The sequence below is a fragment of the Rhinopithecus bieti genome, unplaced genomic scaffold, assembly GCF_001698545.2.
Source record: "Rhinopithecus bieti isolate Rb0 unplaced genomic scaffold, ASM169854v2 scaffold_865, whole genome shotgun sequence".
NCBI lineage: Eukaryota > Metazoa > Chordata > Mammalia > Primates > Cercopithecidae > Rhinopithecus > Rhinopithecus bieti.
The window spans coordinates 1,197,632-1,211,533 of NW_016803288.1; the positions used below are offsets into that span (position 1 = coordinate 1,197,632).

Sequence of the window (13,902 nt, forward strand, 5' to 3'; positions counted from 1 at the left end):
TTTTCTTGTTTGCTAAATTAGATCAGCTTTTTTTGTCTTTCTCTTTTCTCTCCCCAAGAAGATTAAAAGATTAAAAAAAAAGAAAGAAAGAAAGAAACGAGCATTCATTTAAAAGGCACATAACGAGGCTTAATTAGAAAACGAGCACTAGGGAAGTCAAGGCCAAGCAAAAGGGACCCGGATCACCTCACGTGGAGCCAGAAGCTGCAGTGGAACCTTCTCCCTCTCCACATCTGGTTAGCTTGGACAGACGATTTCACTTCACAGGGTCTCATTTTCCTCATTTGTGAAATTAGCAGGTTCAAGCAGATGATATGTGTTTTTCTACCCAGCTTCATGCTTTGAGATTCTTTGAGACTACAACTCTGGAAAAGGAGCTACAATCAAATGCCACTCTCCACTTTGCACCTGCAACCCATAGGCAGTGCTGGTCTCTTCTAGAATACTCTGAAGCCCTTTTCTGCCTCAGTAAACAAGAATGAGTTATTCCCTTGAGGCATTCCTGCCTCCAGGAGTCTTGGATCTTCTCACGCACAAATATTTCCTCTGCTGCTCTTCTGTGTGAGGGTCTTGACAGGTGGTCCCTAATGTCCAGAAATTCAGAGTTTTGGTAGAAGATGTGCATGCAAATGATGACTGTGCAGGTGGCAGTCCCTGAAGACCAAAGTCTGATCCATTTCAATGGAGAACCCAGGGCCTTACTGTGAGTCAGAAGAACCTAGAAGACAGGAATGCAGCCTAGGTGGACTCCAGGGACTGGAAGGAGATCAAAGAATGGGCTACCTCCTGACCAGTAAGGACTTCTGACTAACTATGAATCCAACAGGCAGCAGTTAGAGCTGAGTGCGAAGGGAAAACAGGGCCAGAGCCAGGTAGACTGTCCTGAAACCAGGCAGCCATTCAAATCAGGAGTAAACAAAGGTAGGAGTGTGGGGAAAAGAGAGGCAGAGGGGATGAGAGTCCCTTGCTCACTGGCTTGGTTCCCACTTGGCTGTCAGCTTTATGAGGGCAGCACCTAATCTGTCTTGTTTAATGTGACCCAGGCCTGTGATGAACTGAATGTTTGTGTCCTTTAAGTTCCTGTGTCAAAATCCCAACCACCAATGATGGTATTGTGAGGTGGGGCCTTTGAGGCCCTCATGAATGAGATTAGTGCCCTTCTAAGAAGAAATATGAGAGAGATGATTTTTTTTTGGCCACATGAGGATACCACAGGGAAACAGCTCTCTGCAAATCAAGAAACAGGCTCTCACCAGATGCCAATTCTAAGGGTAGCTTGATCTTGTACTTCTCAGCCTACAGAGCTATGAGGGATAAATATTTGTTATTTGAGCCCCCCAGCCTATGATAATTTGTTATAGCAGCCCAAACTGACTCAGACAAGGCCTAATACAATCCCCAGCCCACAGAGGCTACTTAATGCATAGTTGACTTGAGGATAACATGAGGGTTTTCTTCCCGATTTCAACACAGTTCAGTAAAGAATTTTCATCATTGTTAAGGAGTTGGTTCCCATGACCCAGACACAGAGCCTTTTAGGAACAGTCAACAAGGATGCAAAAGGAGAGGCATGGGGTTCAGGTTGAAGCTGGGGGCTCAGAAAACACAACTGTTATTCACTAAGGAGAGAGCAAGCATCATTCTAGTTCACAGAGGAAACGTGTTACATCTGCGTAGAAGCATTTGCGCAAGATTATTGGAAAGGATGGCATCTGCGCTGGTACCCAAAGACCAAGGAGAGTTGGAAGATGTAGAGATGGGAGAAGAGGAGGAGAAGAGAGGGAATGGGCCTAGCAGGCCGAGGATACTGCGTGAGCAAATTGCATCTCAACTTGCTATATTTCAGTTGAGCAGGAAGTTCAGTTTGCATGAATTGTAGGTTGAAAAACAAAATTGAAGAGTTGAAATGATAACTAAGATAAAATTGCAAAAGATCTTTGAGTGGAAAGGGATTAGCATCAAGGAGATCTATGAAGGAATTCTTGCAGGGGTCCGAGAGAAAGATCAAGAGGCTTTGGTAAACAAAGGACACTCCAAGTTCTCATGTCCTGTTACATATGCACATCTCTCCGAGTATATGGATTTTTTGAGACTCTTCTACTGGACTTTCAACTGCTAATGATTTAGCACTTTTATTCCTCTCTGTTTAACATAGGGACAGAAAAGTGCTCAGGATATTTTTGATGATTATCCACCACGGACAACATCAAACAGCCTTACCCTCTGATTTTACAGACGCAATAACCAGGGCTTATAGTTATGAATGGTTAAGTGATTTAGTTGAGTGACACAATAGTTGACAAAATAGTTAGGGCTCAAACCTGAATCACACAGCCAAGTTCTCAGTCCCATTCAGCTGACTGTCCCTGGACTCATTGTCCAGAATTGTGGCTGAAAACACCATAAATGGGAGGCACTGACAAGATGTATAGGACCCTCTGAGTAAGGTCCCTAACACTGCAGCTGCTTCAGAATAGAAGCTTGTCTTACATTTGAGGCATTTTCCTAACTTTGTGCTACAGACATATTGCTAGGCAGGACAAAAACAGCCTCCAAATTCGGTGGGTTGTGTTTCCTGGCGTGCAGAGGCACAAGGAGATACAGTACTTTATAGGATTCCAATCTCTGAGCAGGGTTTGTGATCATGCCTTATCATCAGTGTCTGCTTCCCAGCAAATGAAGCTTCCTGCACGATAGCGAGGCATGTGTTCATTGCAACAACCCGGATCAGGAGGGAGATTGTACTGTGGCCAAATGATAGATAACAAGACCCACTGTGTCTTCATTGGCAGCTCAAACTCCGGTATGACTCAGATGGGGGAAAAGAGAGCATGCCAACGAGGCATGCAACGGCAACCTATTAGGACCTTCCCACCTGTCCTTGTTCTTACCAGAAACCAGCTGAAAGCCTTGCTCAACTCTTGTGAGATCCATCAGCAAAGAAACTCTTATGGGTACACCTTTTCCCCCATTCCTCAGACACCCAGTGTTGCCTAGAATGGACTACCAGTCATCAACAGAGTCTGTTCATTGAAGTGACAGGTTTTAAACCAAGATATGTCCAACTATAGGACCCAAATGGCTAGAGCCCTGAGCCATGGTTTTCTCATCAGTTAACATGAGGACAACATGTGTATCTAATTTAAAAGATTGTGACGATTAAATCAACTCACCCAGGGCAGTACCTGCAACAACCTAGATGCTTACTATCTGTTTAAAACATTTTTTTTCTCCTGTATCTGTCAAGAGGCTATTCCCAACGACTATATCTTTATGATGTGTATTCGTCAGAGCTCTATAGAAAAGCAGAATCAAGTGTGTGTGTGTGTGTGTGTATAGTCATGCACCACATAACATTTAGGTAACTGAAGGACCTCCTATATGATAGTGACCCCATAAGATTATAATGGAGCTGCAAACTTCCTATCACCTAGTAATGCTGCAGCTGCTGTAACATTGTAATGCCACACATTACTCATGTGTTTGTGATGATGCTGGTGTAAACAAAACTGTGCTGCCAGCATATAAAAGCATAGCACATACAATTACGTAAAGTACACAATACTTAGTAATCATAAATGGCTATGTTACTGGTTTATGTATTTACTAGACTATCCTTGTTATTGTTATTTTAGAGTGTGCTCCTTTTACTTATTTTTTTTTTTAAATTAACTGTAAAACAGCCTCTGGCAGGTTCTTGAGGAGGGATTCCAGAAGAAGGCATTGTTATCACGGAGATGACAGCTCCATGAGTGTCATTGCCCCTGAAGACCTTCCAGTGTGACAGGGTGTTGGGACAGCAGGCAGTGATACCATTGACCCTGACCCTATGCAGGCCTATGCTAATGTGTGTGTTTCTGTCTTAATTTTTTAACAAAATGTTTAAAAGTAATAAAATTTTGAAAGTTTAAAATTAAATGTTTACAGAATAAGTATATAACAAGTACCTTCGTACAGCTATACAATGTGTTTTTGTTTTAAGTGTTATTACAAGAGTCAACATTTTTTAAATTGAAACATTATTCAAGAAAAAAGTCACAGTAAGCTAAGTTTAAAGAAACTTGGTCCCAGGAGCACGCCCTAAAACACTTTCTGCATGGTCACCTCTGTCTCAGAGTCTGCTTCCTCAGGAGCCCAACCTGTGGCAGTTCCTGAGGAGATGGGACATGTGCTGAACGTGAGGCAACAAAAATTCAGCAGGATGGGGATAGAATAGGACTGGACTCATAGGATTGTTAGGAGGATTAAATGGATTAATATCTTGTGAAATGCAAACAATGACCAGTTAGGTGAAAATCTTATACATAAATTTCTTGCAGTTCTGATTTTCATTATAATGATAGTGTTGTACCTTATTACTATTATTCATGATGTTTGTGCCAAAAATCAAACTGTATAAAACCTTGAAAGAGAATTGTGACTTAAGAGCAATTTTAGTGATTTCTCAGCAGCCTGCAAGCTCACTCTGAGTGTAGAGAATGAGAAGCTTCTGGAAAAATCAGAACTGAAGCTAAAAGTCCATTGAGAGAAGTGTAGTTTTACAACAGAAGAAATGGCAGTTCTTTCTGTGCTGGTCAGACTGCACCTGCCATATTGGGTGTAGCTGGGAGTATCTCACTGTAAAGGTGAGAAATTAGAGGGGAATGACCAAGATGGGATGGAGAAGATGTCTTTAACTCTTGGAGTAGGCTTCCTGTACTTACTCTCCACCGTCAACTCGCCGTGTCATCCATCTGGCAATTCAACCCCTCACTGGTTGTCACCACCTAGTGAAAGCCTTCCTTGACTATACCATCACTTAAATATTTGACCAGCTTCTTCCTCCTTTTTCTTCTAGACCATACGTACATTTTTTATCATTGTGCCTATAGCATTGCTCGTGTTTGGATGTCAGTCTGATTCATTTCTTCGTCTCTTGGGACAGATGAGATGTTCAGTGCATGTCTTTTCCCACGGCTGCCATAACAAATTGCCACAAACGTAAACGTACTGACTGAATACAACGGAGATTTACTCTCACCGTTCTGGAGGCCGGAAGTCTGAAATCAACGTTTAGCTAGGGCCGTGCTCCCTCCCATGCCTCTAAGGGAGAGTTCTTTCCTGCCTCTTCCAGCGTTTAGTGGCTCCAGGTGTTCCTTGATTTGTGGCAGCGTCACTCCAATCTCCGCCATCTTCACATGGGTCTTTCCTGCAGCCTCCTCATAGAAGAACACCTTGCATTGTATTTAGAGCCCACTTTAACCCAAGATCATCTGATCTCAATATCCTTAGCTTAGTTACATTGTTAAAGATGTTTTTTCCAAATAAGGTCACATGTACAGTTTTTGGGTAGACATACACTTTGGTACACATTGTTAAACCCACATACCAATTCAACTACACTGAATTGGCTTCTATTAGGTCTACATGAAAAGTAATGAGGGTCTGCAAAGGGCAGTTTCACAGGGGAAATAAGATAGAGAAAACACAAGGAAAATGTGAAGGAGGACTAGATGGGTGTCACTGGCCGGTCATGCAGGAGGGAGATGCAGAAAGGGAAAAGGAAATCAAAGACCACTGCAAAGTATTGGACCTGAAGGTGCTGGAAGGGGGCTCAAGCAAAGAGACTGGAGTGTGTAGGGTGATGTGCTCTGTTTCGGCGGAAGATGAAGTGATTGCAAGAACAATTATTTGGTTGGCCCACTGATGTTCTGTGCCTCAGTTTCCCCACAAGCCTATGGCACTTCCAGCTTTTCCAGGATGTGCTGAGCTCCTGGTGCAATCCATTAGCCTGTATTGTTTCCCCGGAGGACACTTGACCAGAGTCCGTGACAAGCAAATCAAGCAGCGGTTTAAAAAGCTTTTTGTGATTCATTTCACTAGGTGGGTGGGATGGGCTGAGTGGACCGGAAAGGCAGCTGGCCCCAAATGTTTGAGGCCTTGTAAAATGATGTGCATCTACTTAGGAGACTAGTAAATGGTACTGTCCTCCCCAAGTGCGATAGCCAACTCGGGAACCTTGAGCATCTCCTTTCAAGGTCCGATCTCAATTCAATGCAAAACAAACAATTTTGCCCTATTATGTGTAACATTCTTTAATAACATTTTCTGTGATATGTTGAGAGTTTATAAATCTTTCAGCATTGTATATTTTTTAAAAGTATATCTAAAGTCTCAACACGTAGGATTCAGATTTAGGGCAGGGAGACCTGGTCATGCTTGTTGCTCTTTGTAAGTAGTTTACAAACAGGCTTTAACCACTTACTGTCTAGGTAGATGGCTCTTTATTTTCCAGCCTTGTTAATATTTTCCTTCAATAATAGGAAGAACAGCTCCTCCTCCCCATTCTCCATTCTCCCCACCTTCTTTCCTTCTCTCTCCTGTGTCCCTTAGTTGCTTCCAGCTGGGCCTGCTCTGACTTCCTTTGCAACATAGCTGACACACACTCTCCAGGAGATGGGCGAACTGATGCGTAGCCCTGGTTCTACTCCCAACTAGCCTGGCCACCTGGAACTAAATCCTCTCCACTCCAGGGCCCCGTTTCCTCATCTGTAGCATGGAGCTGAGAAGAATGCCTGCCTATTTGCTACTCAGGGTTGCTGCAAACATGAAATAAAAAGAGAGTTTGAGTTCAGCTCTCTTCTTAAAGTTAAAAAGGCGAAAGCTGATTATCTACAAAGGTCAGAGGCAGTTCCCAGTCTTTTGGGTTCTTGAGGCACCTAGGAAGAAGTTGAGAAATTCTCAGACTCTATCCCATACTCCTAAAATTGGCCTGGTTAAAGCCATTTAGGCAAATGTTACATGGGCTGTCATAGCACAGAAATGATGCCCATAACCTAGAGACACGATGAAACTGAGGGATCCTTCTCAGTGCAGGGATAGGTCAGAATTCCTCTGGTATCAGAGAGATTCAAAGGACTCTATCCAATTAACAACATGGCTTGCTATTGTGTATAAGCACAGACTCGCAGGCCATTTGTGTATTTGTATCTAGGTATCTATTCATTATCTTACAAACATTCCTGCAAGCATGCAGGGTCAGTTATCCAGTGTTCTAGGAGAGAAAAAGATGCCCAGGCTACAGCCTACCCTTGCAAGGCTCCAATGCAAGGGGACACGGACAGGTACATGTATAATGAATGCATGTACAGGGCATTTAACAATATTAGATTGTTTACTTGGTTATGGCTTGGCTCCCTAAATACCTAAAAGCTCCAGGAAGCAGCCTTCATCTGTTCTTTAATTACTATACCCTATTGCCTAGTGCATTGCCTGATAAGGAATAAACCCAATAACTCTTTGTTGAGTAAATGAATGATTGGACTCATGAACAAACGAAATGAATGGCAGTAGAGAGGTATGCAAATGTACCAGAGGGACTCAAAGCGGAAGCAGCAGGGAAGAATTCATAGGGAAGTAATATTTGAACTTGACCTTGAAGAATGAAAAGCATTTTGCCAGGCCCAGAGGAGGCAAAAAGAATAATTAGATCAATGATATGGGAGCATTAAGGGAAAAAAAGGTCTGGCCCAGAGGCCACAGTGTGGGATGACCTGGCAGAGAGAGACGGTAGCAGGAAATAAAGAAGCAACAGAAATGGGATTCCAGGCCACTGGGGCAAGAAACTTAGCTATCGTGGTTAAGAGTTTGGGTTTTCTCTTGCAGGAACAGAGAACTGATGAGGATTCTCAAGGAGGTGACTTGATAATATTCTGCTATTAATAATTACAAAGGTTGTTCTTGCTGCAGTTTGGTGTATGGATTGGAACCCCGGAGGCCAGGAAAGCAGTTAGGGGTAGATGCTGGAAGTCAGCCTAGAGATACTGAAAGCAGAAGTAAGGCTGAATATATTAAATAGCTCAAGAAAGTGACACAGAAGAGACAGAGTCAGGAGGCATTTGGGGACTCTGACCGTTACGATCTGGTAACAGATTAGGATGATGGCAATGATAGAGGTGGAAAGACTCAAGGTTAGCACCCAGACTACTGGTTTGGAAACCATGTGAGCAATGGATCCTCTTGCTAGGAAAAAGACCTGTGTCTGCTGGAGAATCACCAATTAGAAAGATCCAGAAAATAGTTCAGTCTTCATGCCTGCAACTTAGTAGAGAAGCCAGAGTGCAGATGGAAATTTGTGAATTCAGCTGTATTTAAATAGAAAAAAATGAATAATGAAATATGCAAAATAGTATAATAATGAAATTTTAAAATAAAAAATGGAAAAATGAAATTAATGATGATGAAATAAGCCATCATCTTTCTAGATGGTCAATATACACAGTAACAAAATATACCCAAACAACTCACAGATTTTTAAATGTATTATGTTCTATTCTATGGGCTACAGGCAAAGTCCAAGATGAAGAGAGAGCCTGAAGTCATCCTGAAGTATTTCCTGGACTTCTTTAGTTTTGTGTGTACATGTATGAGTGTCCACTCAGCTCCTCAGTGGACCAGGCACTGACCCAGGCCCTGGGGACGCTAAGTCCTGCAAATCTCTGCTCTAGTGGAGATGGAAATTCAACAGTCAGATGTGAACACAAGTTACCAGTTAAAACAGAAGTAAAATTAAAACTCAGGCAAGTGCTGTGAAGGAGCGAGTCTGGGAGGTTGAGGAGGATTCTCTGAGGAGGTAGCACTTGACCTGAGTTCGGAAGTAAGAGTTGCCATTAATAAGAAGGAAGACAAGGGCATCTGAGAAAGGGGGACGGTACCTGAAAGAGCCCTGCGGGAGGGAGCAGAGAAAGTCCAAGGATCAGGAGGAGGCAAATTTGCTCCAAGTGGAACTGGGAGGACAAACAGGGTAGCTGAGCTAAGGAGGCCATTGTCAGGAGCATTTGTGGAGGAAAAAAATCACCAGTTAGTGTTTGATAGAGCTCACGAAATGCCTGCAAACGAAAGGAAAGTGTGGGAAACTTGGCTGATTAAATTAATTAGTAATGTATAACAATGATGCTTTATGACAGTGAATGTATTTAATGAATGTTAGCAAATTAACTCAATGAAAAATAAGTTAATCTCTTCATAGAAAGTGCCTTAGCAAACTGCCTAAATGATATGGGAGCTCAATAAATATTACTCGAATCAGAGTTGCTATTGCTAAACAGTCTGTCTTCCCGCGTTGGATAATGTTTGCTAGATTTTTATGAAATTCAACAAACACAGGAAAGCATCTGAGACATTGCCTGGTTCATGGTTGCTGTCCCTCAAATTTCTTAACAGCCTCTCATCAACTGTGTGGCAAAAGTACGATATTCTTCATTTTACAGAGGAGACAGATACTGGCAGAGCTTAAGGACGGTACCAAGGTCACCCCGCTGATGAGGGAGAGGCAGCCCACATCCTTGTCTTGACTGGGCACTTCTTCTGCCCCACACTCCTGTTTCCCGTAAACTAAAGCTCTTACATTTAAAAATTAAGTAATTGGATTACTTTAAACACAGATTTTCTTTAACCCTAGCGGAAATGCAAAGAGAGATTCGGAATTACGTGTGAGACATAATTACTTAAATCTGACTGGGTGGTTGTTTCTATGAATGAATGCACTTAATTAATTTTTCCCCTAGCTTCTTGCTATTTCCCAGCTATAATTTATTTTCTTTCATCCCAGGGGCAATAGAAGGACAACTAAAGAAGGAACCAACGATTTGAAATTCCAGAACTTCAGTCTGCCAAAAAACAGGTCAGAATATTTACTTGTTTATTAGTAGAGGAGTGAAATTTTTAATTCCGTAGCAAATAAGCTGACCATCACACACACGGAAATTGTCAATGTGATGGAATGACCTGTAGTGACTTAGAGCTCAGACAGAGACCAAGGTACAGGAGAAGGGGCTTGGCTGCGGTTGAGCAGCCAGGTGTGTGATACAAAGCGAGGCTGAGAAGCCCCCACCTCCGCAGCTCTGCAGGCCAGGTCTCTTTCCACCCACCCCTCCCAGGTCTCCAAACAAGCCCAGAGAAAGCCAGTGATGGGGAGGCTTCTCTTCCTCCGCCAGTGAATGATTTGAATGATGGATCATGGATCTGGCCACAACTTTACCTTGGAGTCTCACAGCAAGTGGACAAGAGAGAGCCAAGTGCTTACATTATTATTTCCTTTGTCCTTCGATTGAGAATAACGTTTGCTGAGCAGTTATGGCATCAAAACTTGCACAGGCTACTGAAAATGCAGAGACCAAAGACAAAGTCTCTCCCTCAAGGAGCTCGCAGACTAGTCAAAAATCTCAGAATGGAGTGCTAACTTGATTGAATTACTGACAAGAGACAAGACCTAAAGTCAAATCCAGCTGTGCACTGCCCAGCGCTGCCCAGCAGACTAAACCTGGGCCACATCCTCATGTGCAGAACCGTCTCTCTGATGCTCAGGTGGGACTCCATGGCCAAGCATTCCTGGGGGTGGCTTCTGTTCCTAGAGGTACCCAAGGATCCTTACAAGTTTTATCAATGCTCATATCCCAATTCAAGTCCATCCAACAAACATCCTTCATTCCCTACTATGTGCCAGACACTATAAGCCGTCTTGGAATTCTAAAATGTTCTGGAATAAATAGTTCTCCTAAGCAGAGTAAATGAATGCTGGTAAGATGATAGAATACTTGAGGTGTTTTGCAAAACCACTTTGAGTAGAGGGAAATTTGTGACTGTTCTCAGACTTCTTTAATGTTTACATTAAATACATTTGAATAATGCATTTTAAGTCCGTTTTCCTTATTTCTTGACAATAGCAAGAGATGGGAGATGGAAGGTTTAGAAGCCCTCCTTCAAATGGAGAGGGTTGAAACAATTACATACATCAAAGTAATATTTACAGTTACATTTGGAGGAAAAAAAGACAGAGAGAGAAGAGCAGTGCTTTTTTCTGAAGCAAATTATTTCAAAATGTGTCATAGCATGCTCAAGATATATTAAAAAGAGCAACAGATGATGTTTTTGCAACCTGTTCTAAACTATTTATAAACCTAAATTAGAAAAAAATCTATAGACATACAAATCTCTATACCACTGCATATTTTATAATGAATGCATTATATGAATATAAACTACTATTTGAGATATATAAATCAACTAAAAATGTCTGAAAACTACAAATTTGTATCTACCATCTTCCTTGGTAAAAATTAAAATTATCAACATTTGATGAGAAGGTAAGAAAGAAGCTACTTACGGGCAGCATTGCAGTGTAGAATGAATCTATTGGATTGGGATTTCAATCTCAGCTGACCTACTTATTAGCTGTGTGGCCCCAGACAAGCCTCTTTTTCCATTCCAACACCTCCTGTGTTTTAGAATTGATATCTGAAGCCAAGTGTGTTGGCTCATGCCTGTAATCTCAGCACTCTGGGAGGCCGAGGCAGGCGGATCACCTGAGGTTGGGAGTTCGAGACCACTCTGACCAAAATGAAGAAACCCCGTCTCTACTAAAAATACAAAATTAGCCGGGTGTGGTGGTGCATGCCTGTAATCTGAGCTACTTGGGAGGCTGAGGCAGGAGAATCACTTGAACTTGGTAGGCGGAGGTTGCGGTGAGTCAAGATCAAGCCATTGCACTCCAGCCTGGGCAACAAGAGTAAAACTCCATCTCAAAAAGAAAAAAAAAAAGAAAGAAATGGTATTTGAAAAAGTAGCCTCTGTTGTTCATTATTGAATCTCTTGAGCCTTCCCGTGTCCACAGAATAAATGGATGACCTCTGAGGTGTGCTGGGAATAGAGTAGGTTCTCATTAAATAACGTGGGCTAATAGTCACTGAGTGGTCACTGTGTGCTAGGTGCTGTTCTAAGAGCTAATAGGTAACCCTTCCTGGATCCCAACAATTACACTCTTATTAGTCTCCTTTTTACAGGAAAGAAGAATACAGCCCAGAGAGGGTGAATAACTTCCCTCGAGGCTCAGGGGCTAGTTGTGATATGGTAAATGGCAGCTGTAATTATTACTAATATCAACAACCCTGGTGCTCCCCATCACTGCCCTCATGCTAGGATGAGTGTAGGAGTTAACTCTCCCGCAAGTCCCCAAAGCCCAACCACCCCAAGCTAAAAGTGCCTTGATCTCCTGGTAATAAACAAAGCAAAACACCAAGTTGAGTGCTGGACCCCACTTGGATGATACGGCCTGGGAGGATCTCCAAGAAAAATGCAGAAAAAATCACATCCACATTCATTATCCATGATCTGTCTGTAATATTGAAATGAATGTGTTTTATAACATCTCACTAAATCCCCAATACCCCCTTTTATTTTGTACTGTTTCCTCATGTCCATAGTGAAAGAAAAACACCAACTGATGTTTGTCAATTGAATCCAAACTCCACTCAATAACTGAGCGCCCGATGTGCGCCAGAACTTTGGCGTCCAATCTGCACCATAATGCTCTGAAGTAGGCATTCATATTCCCATTTACGATAGGGAAAAACAGTCTGAAGGAGGTTATGTGTTTTTGTCACAGTCCCAGTGGAAAGTGGTCCCAGTTGGATTTGAATTCAGAGTCTAGCTTCAAGTCAAGTGGCATTTCTGGGGTTTTTTTTGGTTTGGTTTGGTTTGGTTTGGTTTTGAGATAGTTTTGCTCTTGTTGCCCAGGCTGGAGTGCAATGGCACGATCTCGGCTCACTGCAACCTCCACCTCCCAGGTTCAAACGATTCTCCTGCCTCAGCCCCCCAAGTAGCTGGAATTACAGGCATGTGCCACCACGTCCGGCTAATTTTGTATTTTTAGTAGAGATGGGTTTCTCCAAGTTGGTCAGGCTAGTCTCGAACTCCCAACCTCCGGTGATCCGCCTGCCTTGGCCTCCCAAAACGCTGGGATTACAGGTGTGGGCCACCCACCGTGCCCAGCTCTGGGTTTTTTTTTGTTTTTTCTTTTTTTCTGAGATGGAGTCTAGCTCTGTCGCCCAGGCTGGAGTGCAGTGGCCGGATCTTAGCTCACTGCAAGTTCCGCCTCCCAGGTTCACGCCATTCTCCTGCCTCAGCCTCCCGAGTAGCTGGGACTACAGGCGCCCACCACCTCGCCCGCCTAGTTTTTTTGTATTTTTTTAGTAGAGACGGGGTTTCACCATGTTAGCCAGGATGGTCTCGATCTCCTGACCTCGTGATCCACCCGTCTCGGCCTCCCAAAGTGCTGGGATTACAGGCTTGAGCCACCGCGCCCGGCCCAGCTCTGGGTTCTAAGTGATCAAAACTTTCTTATGTATATGTATATATATGTGTATGTATATTCTTATTTATATGTATGTGTCAGCATATACATATGAATGTAGATTTCTATTCTGATGAGTCACTAATCTGCTCCTGTCAAGTCTCCCCACCATGAGGATGTGCATGTGCCCAGCCCTTCCGGAAAGCACGGCCACATCTACATCAGGGAGGCCTGGTAGCGGCGGTTCCTAGAGCAAGGGCCTGGGACCAGCAGCTTCAGCATCATCTGGGAACTTAGCAATGCTGAGTCCCAGACTCTGGCCTACTGCACCGGAAGGGCAAGTGTTGGAGCCCAGGCACCCGTGTTGAAATAAGCCCTCCCTGGGGGTGCCGATGTTTGCTCACGTTAGAGAACCCGGGATGGAAGCATGGTTACCAGGAGTGTAAGCTTCCAAGTGGAGTGAGAGGCCCCTGGGCTTGAATTCCACTCTGCCCCTACTCACTTTGTGACAGTGAGTGGGGTGGAGGGAGGAAAATGGGAGGCAGATGGTGGGGGAAGATTGGAAAAATGATTGATGCAGGAGCTGTTTCCCCACTGGGGAAATGTCTGACCCCTTCCATTAACCTCCTTAAGTTCTGTTTGTTGGGCACTGGAAAAATCAAAGATGAACGAGACATAGTCCCTGACACCGGCATGCTCAGTATCTGGTGGGAAGCAGAAGAATGGGTGTGGAACTATAAAGTACATACATAATAGATCATAAGCCTGTGCCATGCACCATGGCAGACACAGAT

The 13,902-nt window shown here is 43.3% G+C and overlaps 1 protein-coding gene and 1 long non-coding RNA gene across 5 annotated transcripts in view; one reads left to right on the plus strand and one right to left on the minus strand.

Moving 5' to 3' along the window:
• CLNK (cytokine dependent hematopoietic cell linker) overlaps positions 1-13,902 on the plus strand; it is a 245,145-nt gene that overhangs the window by 127,560 nt on the left and 103,683 nt on the right. For both annotated transcript variants that reach the window (XM_017871957.1, XM_017871967.1), the window contains exon 3: positions 9,590-9,661. In XM_017871957.1, the coding sequence (XP_017727446.1) occupies positions 9,590-9,661 (72 nt within the window). The remainder of the gene's footprint in view (positions 1-9,589; positions 9,662-13,902) is intronic.
• The window catches only part of LOC108529564 (uncharacterized), a 120,935-nt gene that overhangs the window by 3,522 nt on the left and 103,511 nt on the right, over positions 1-13,902 (minus strand). The window lies entirely within an intron of this gene.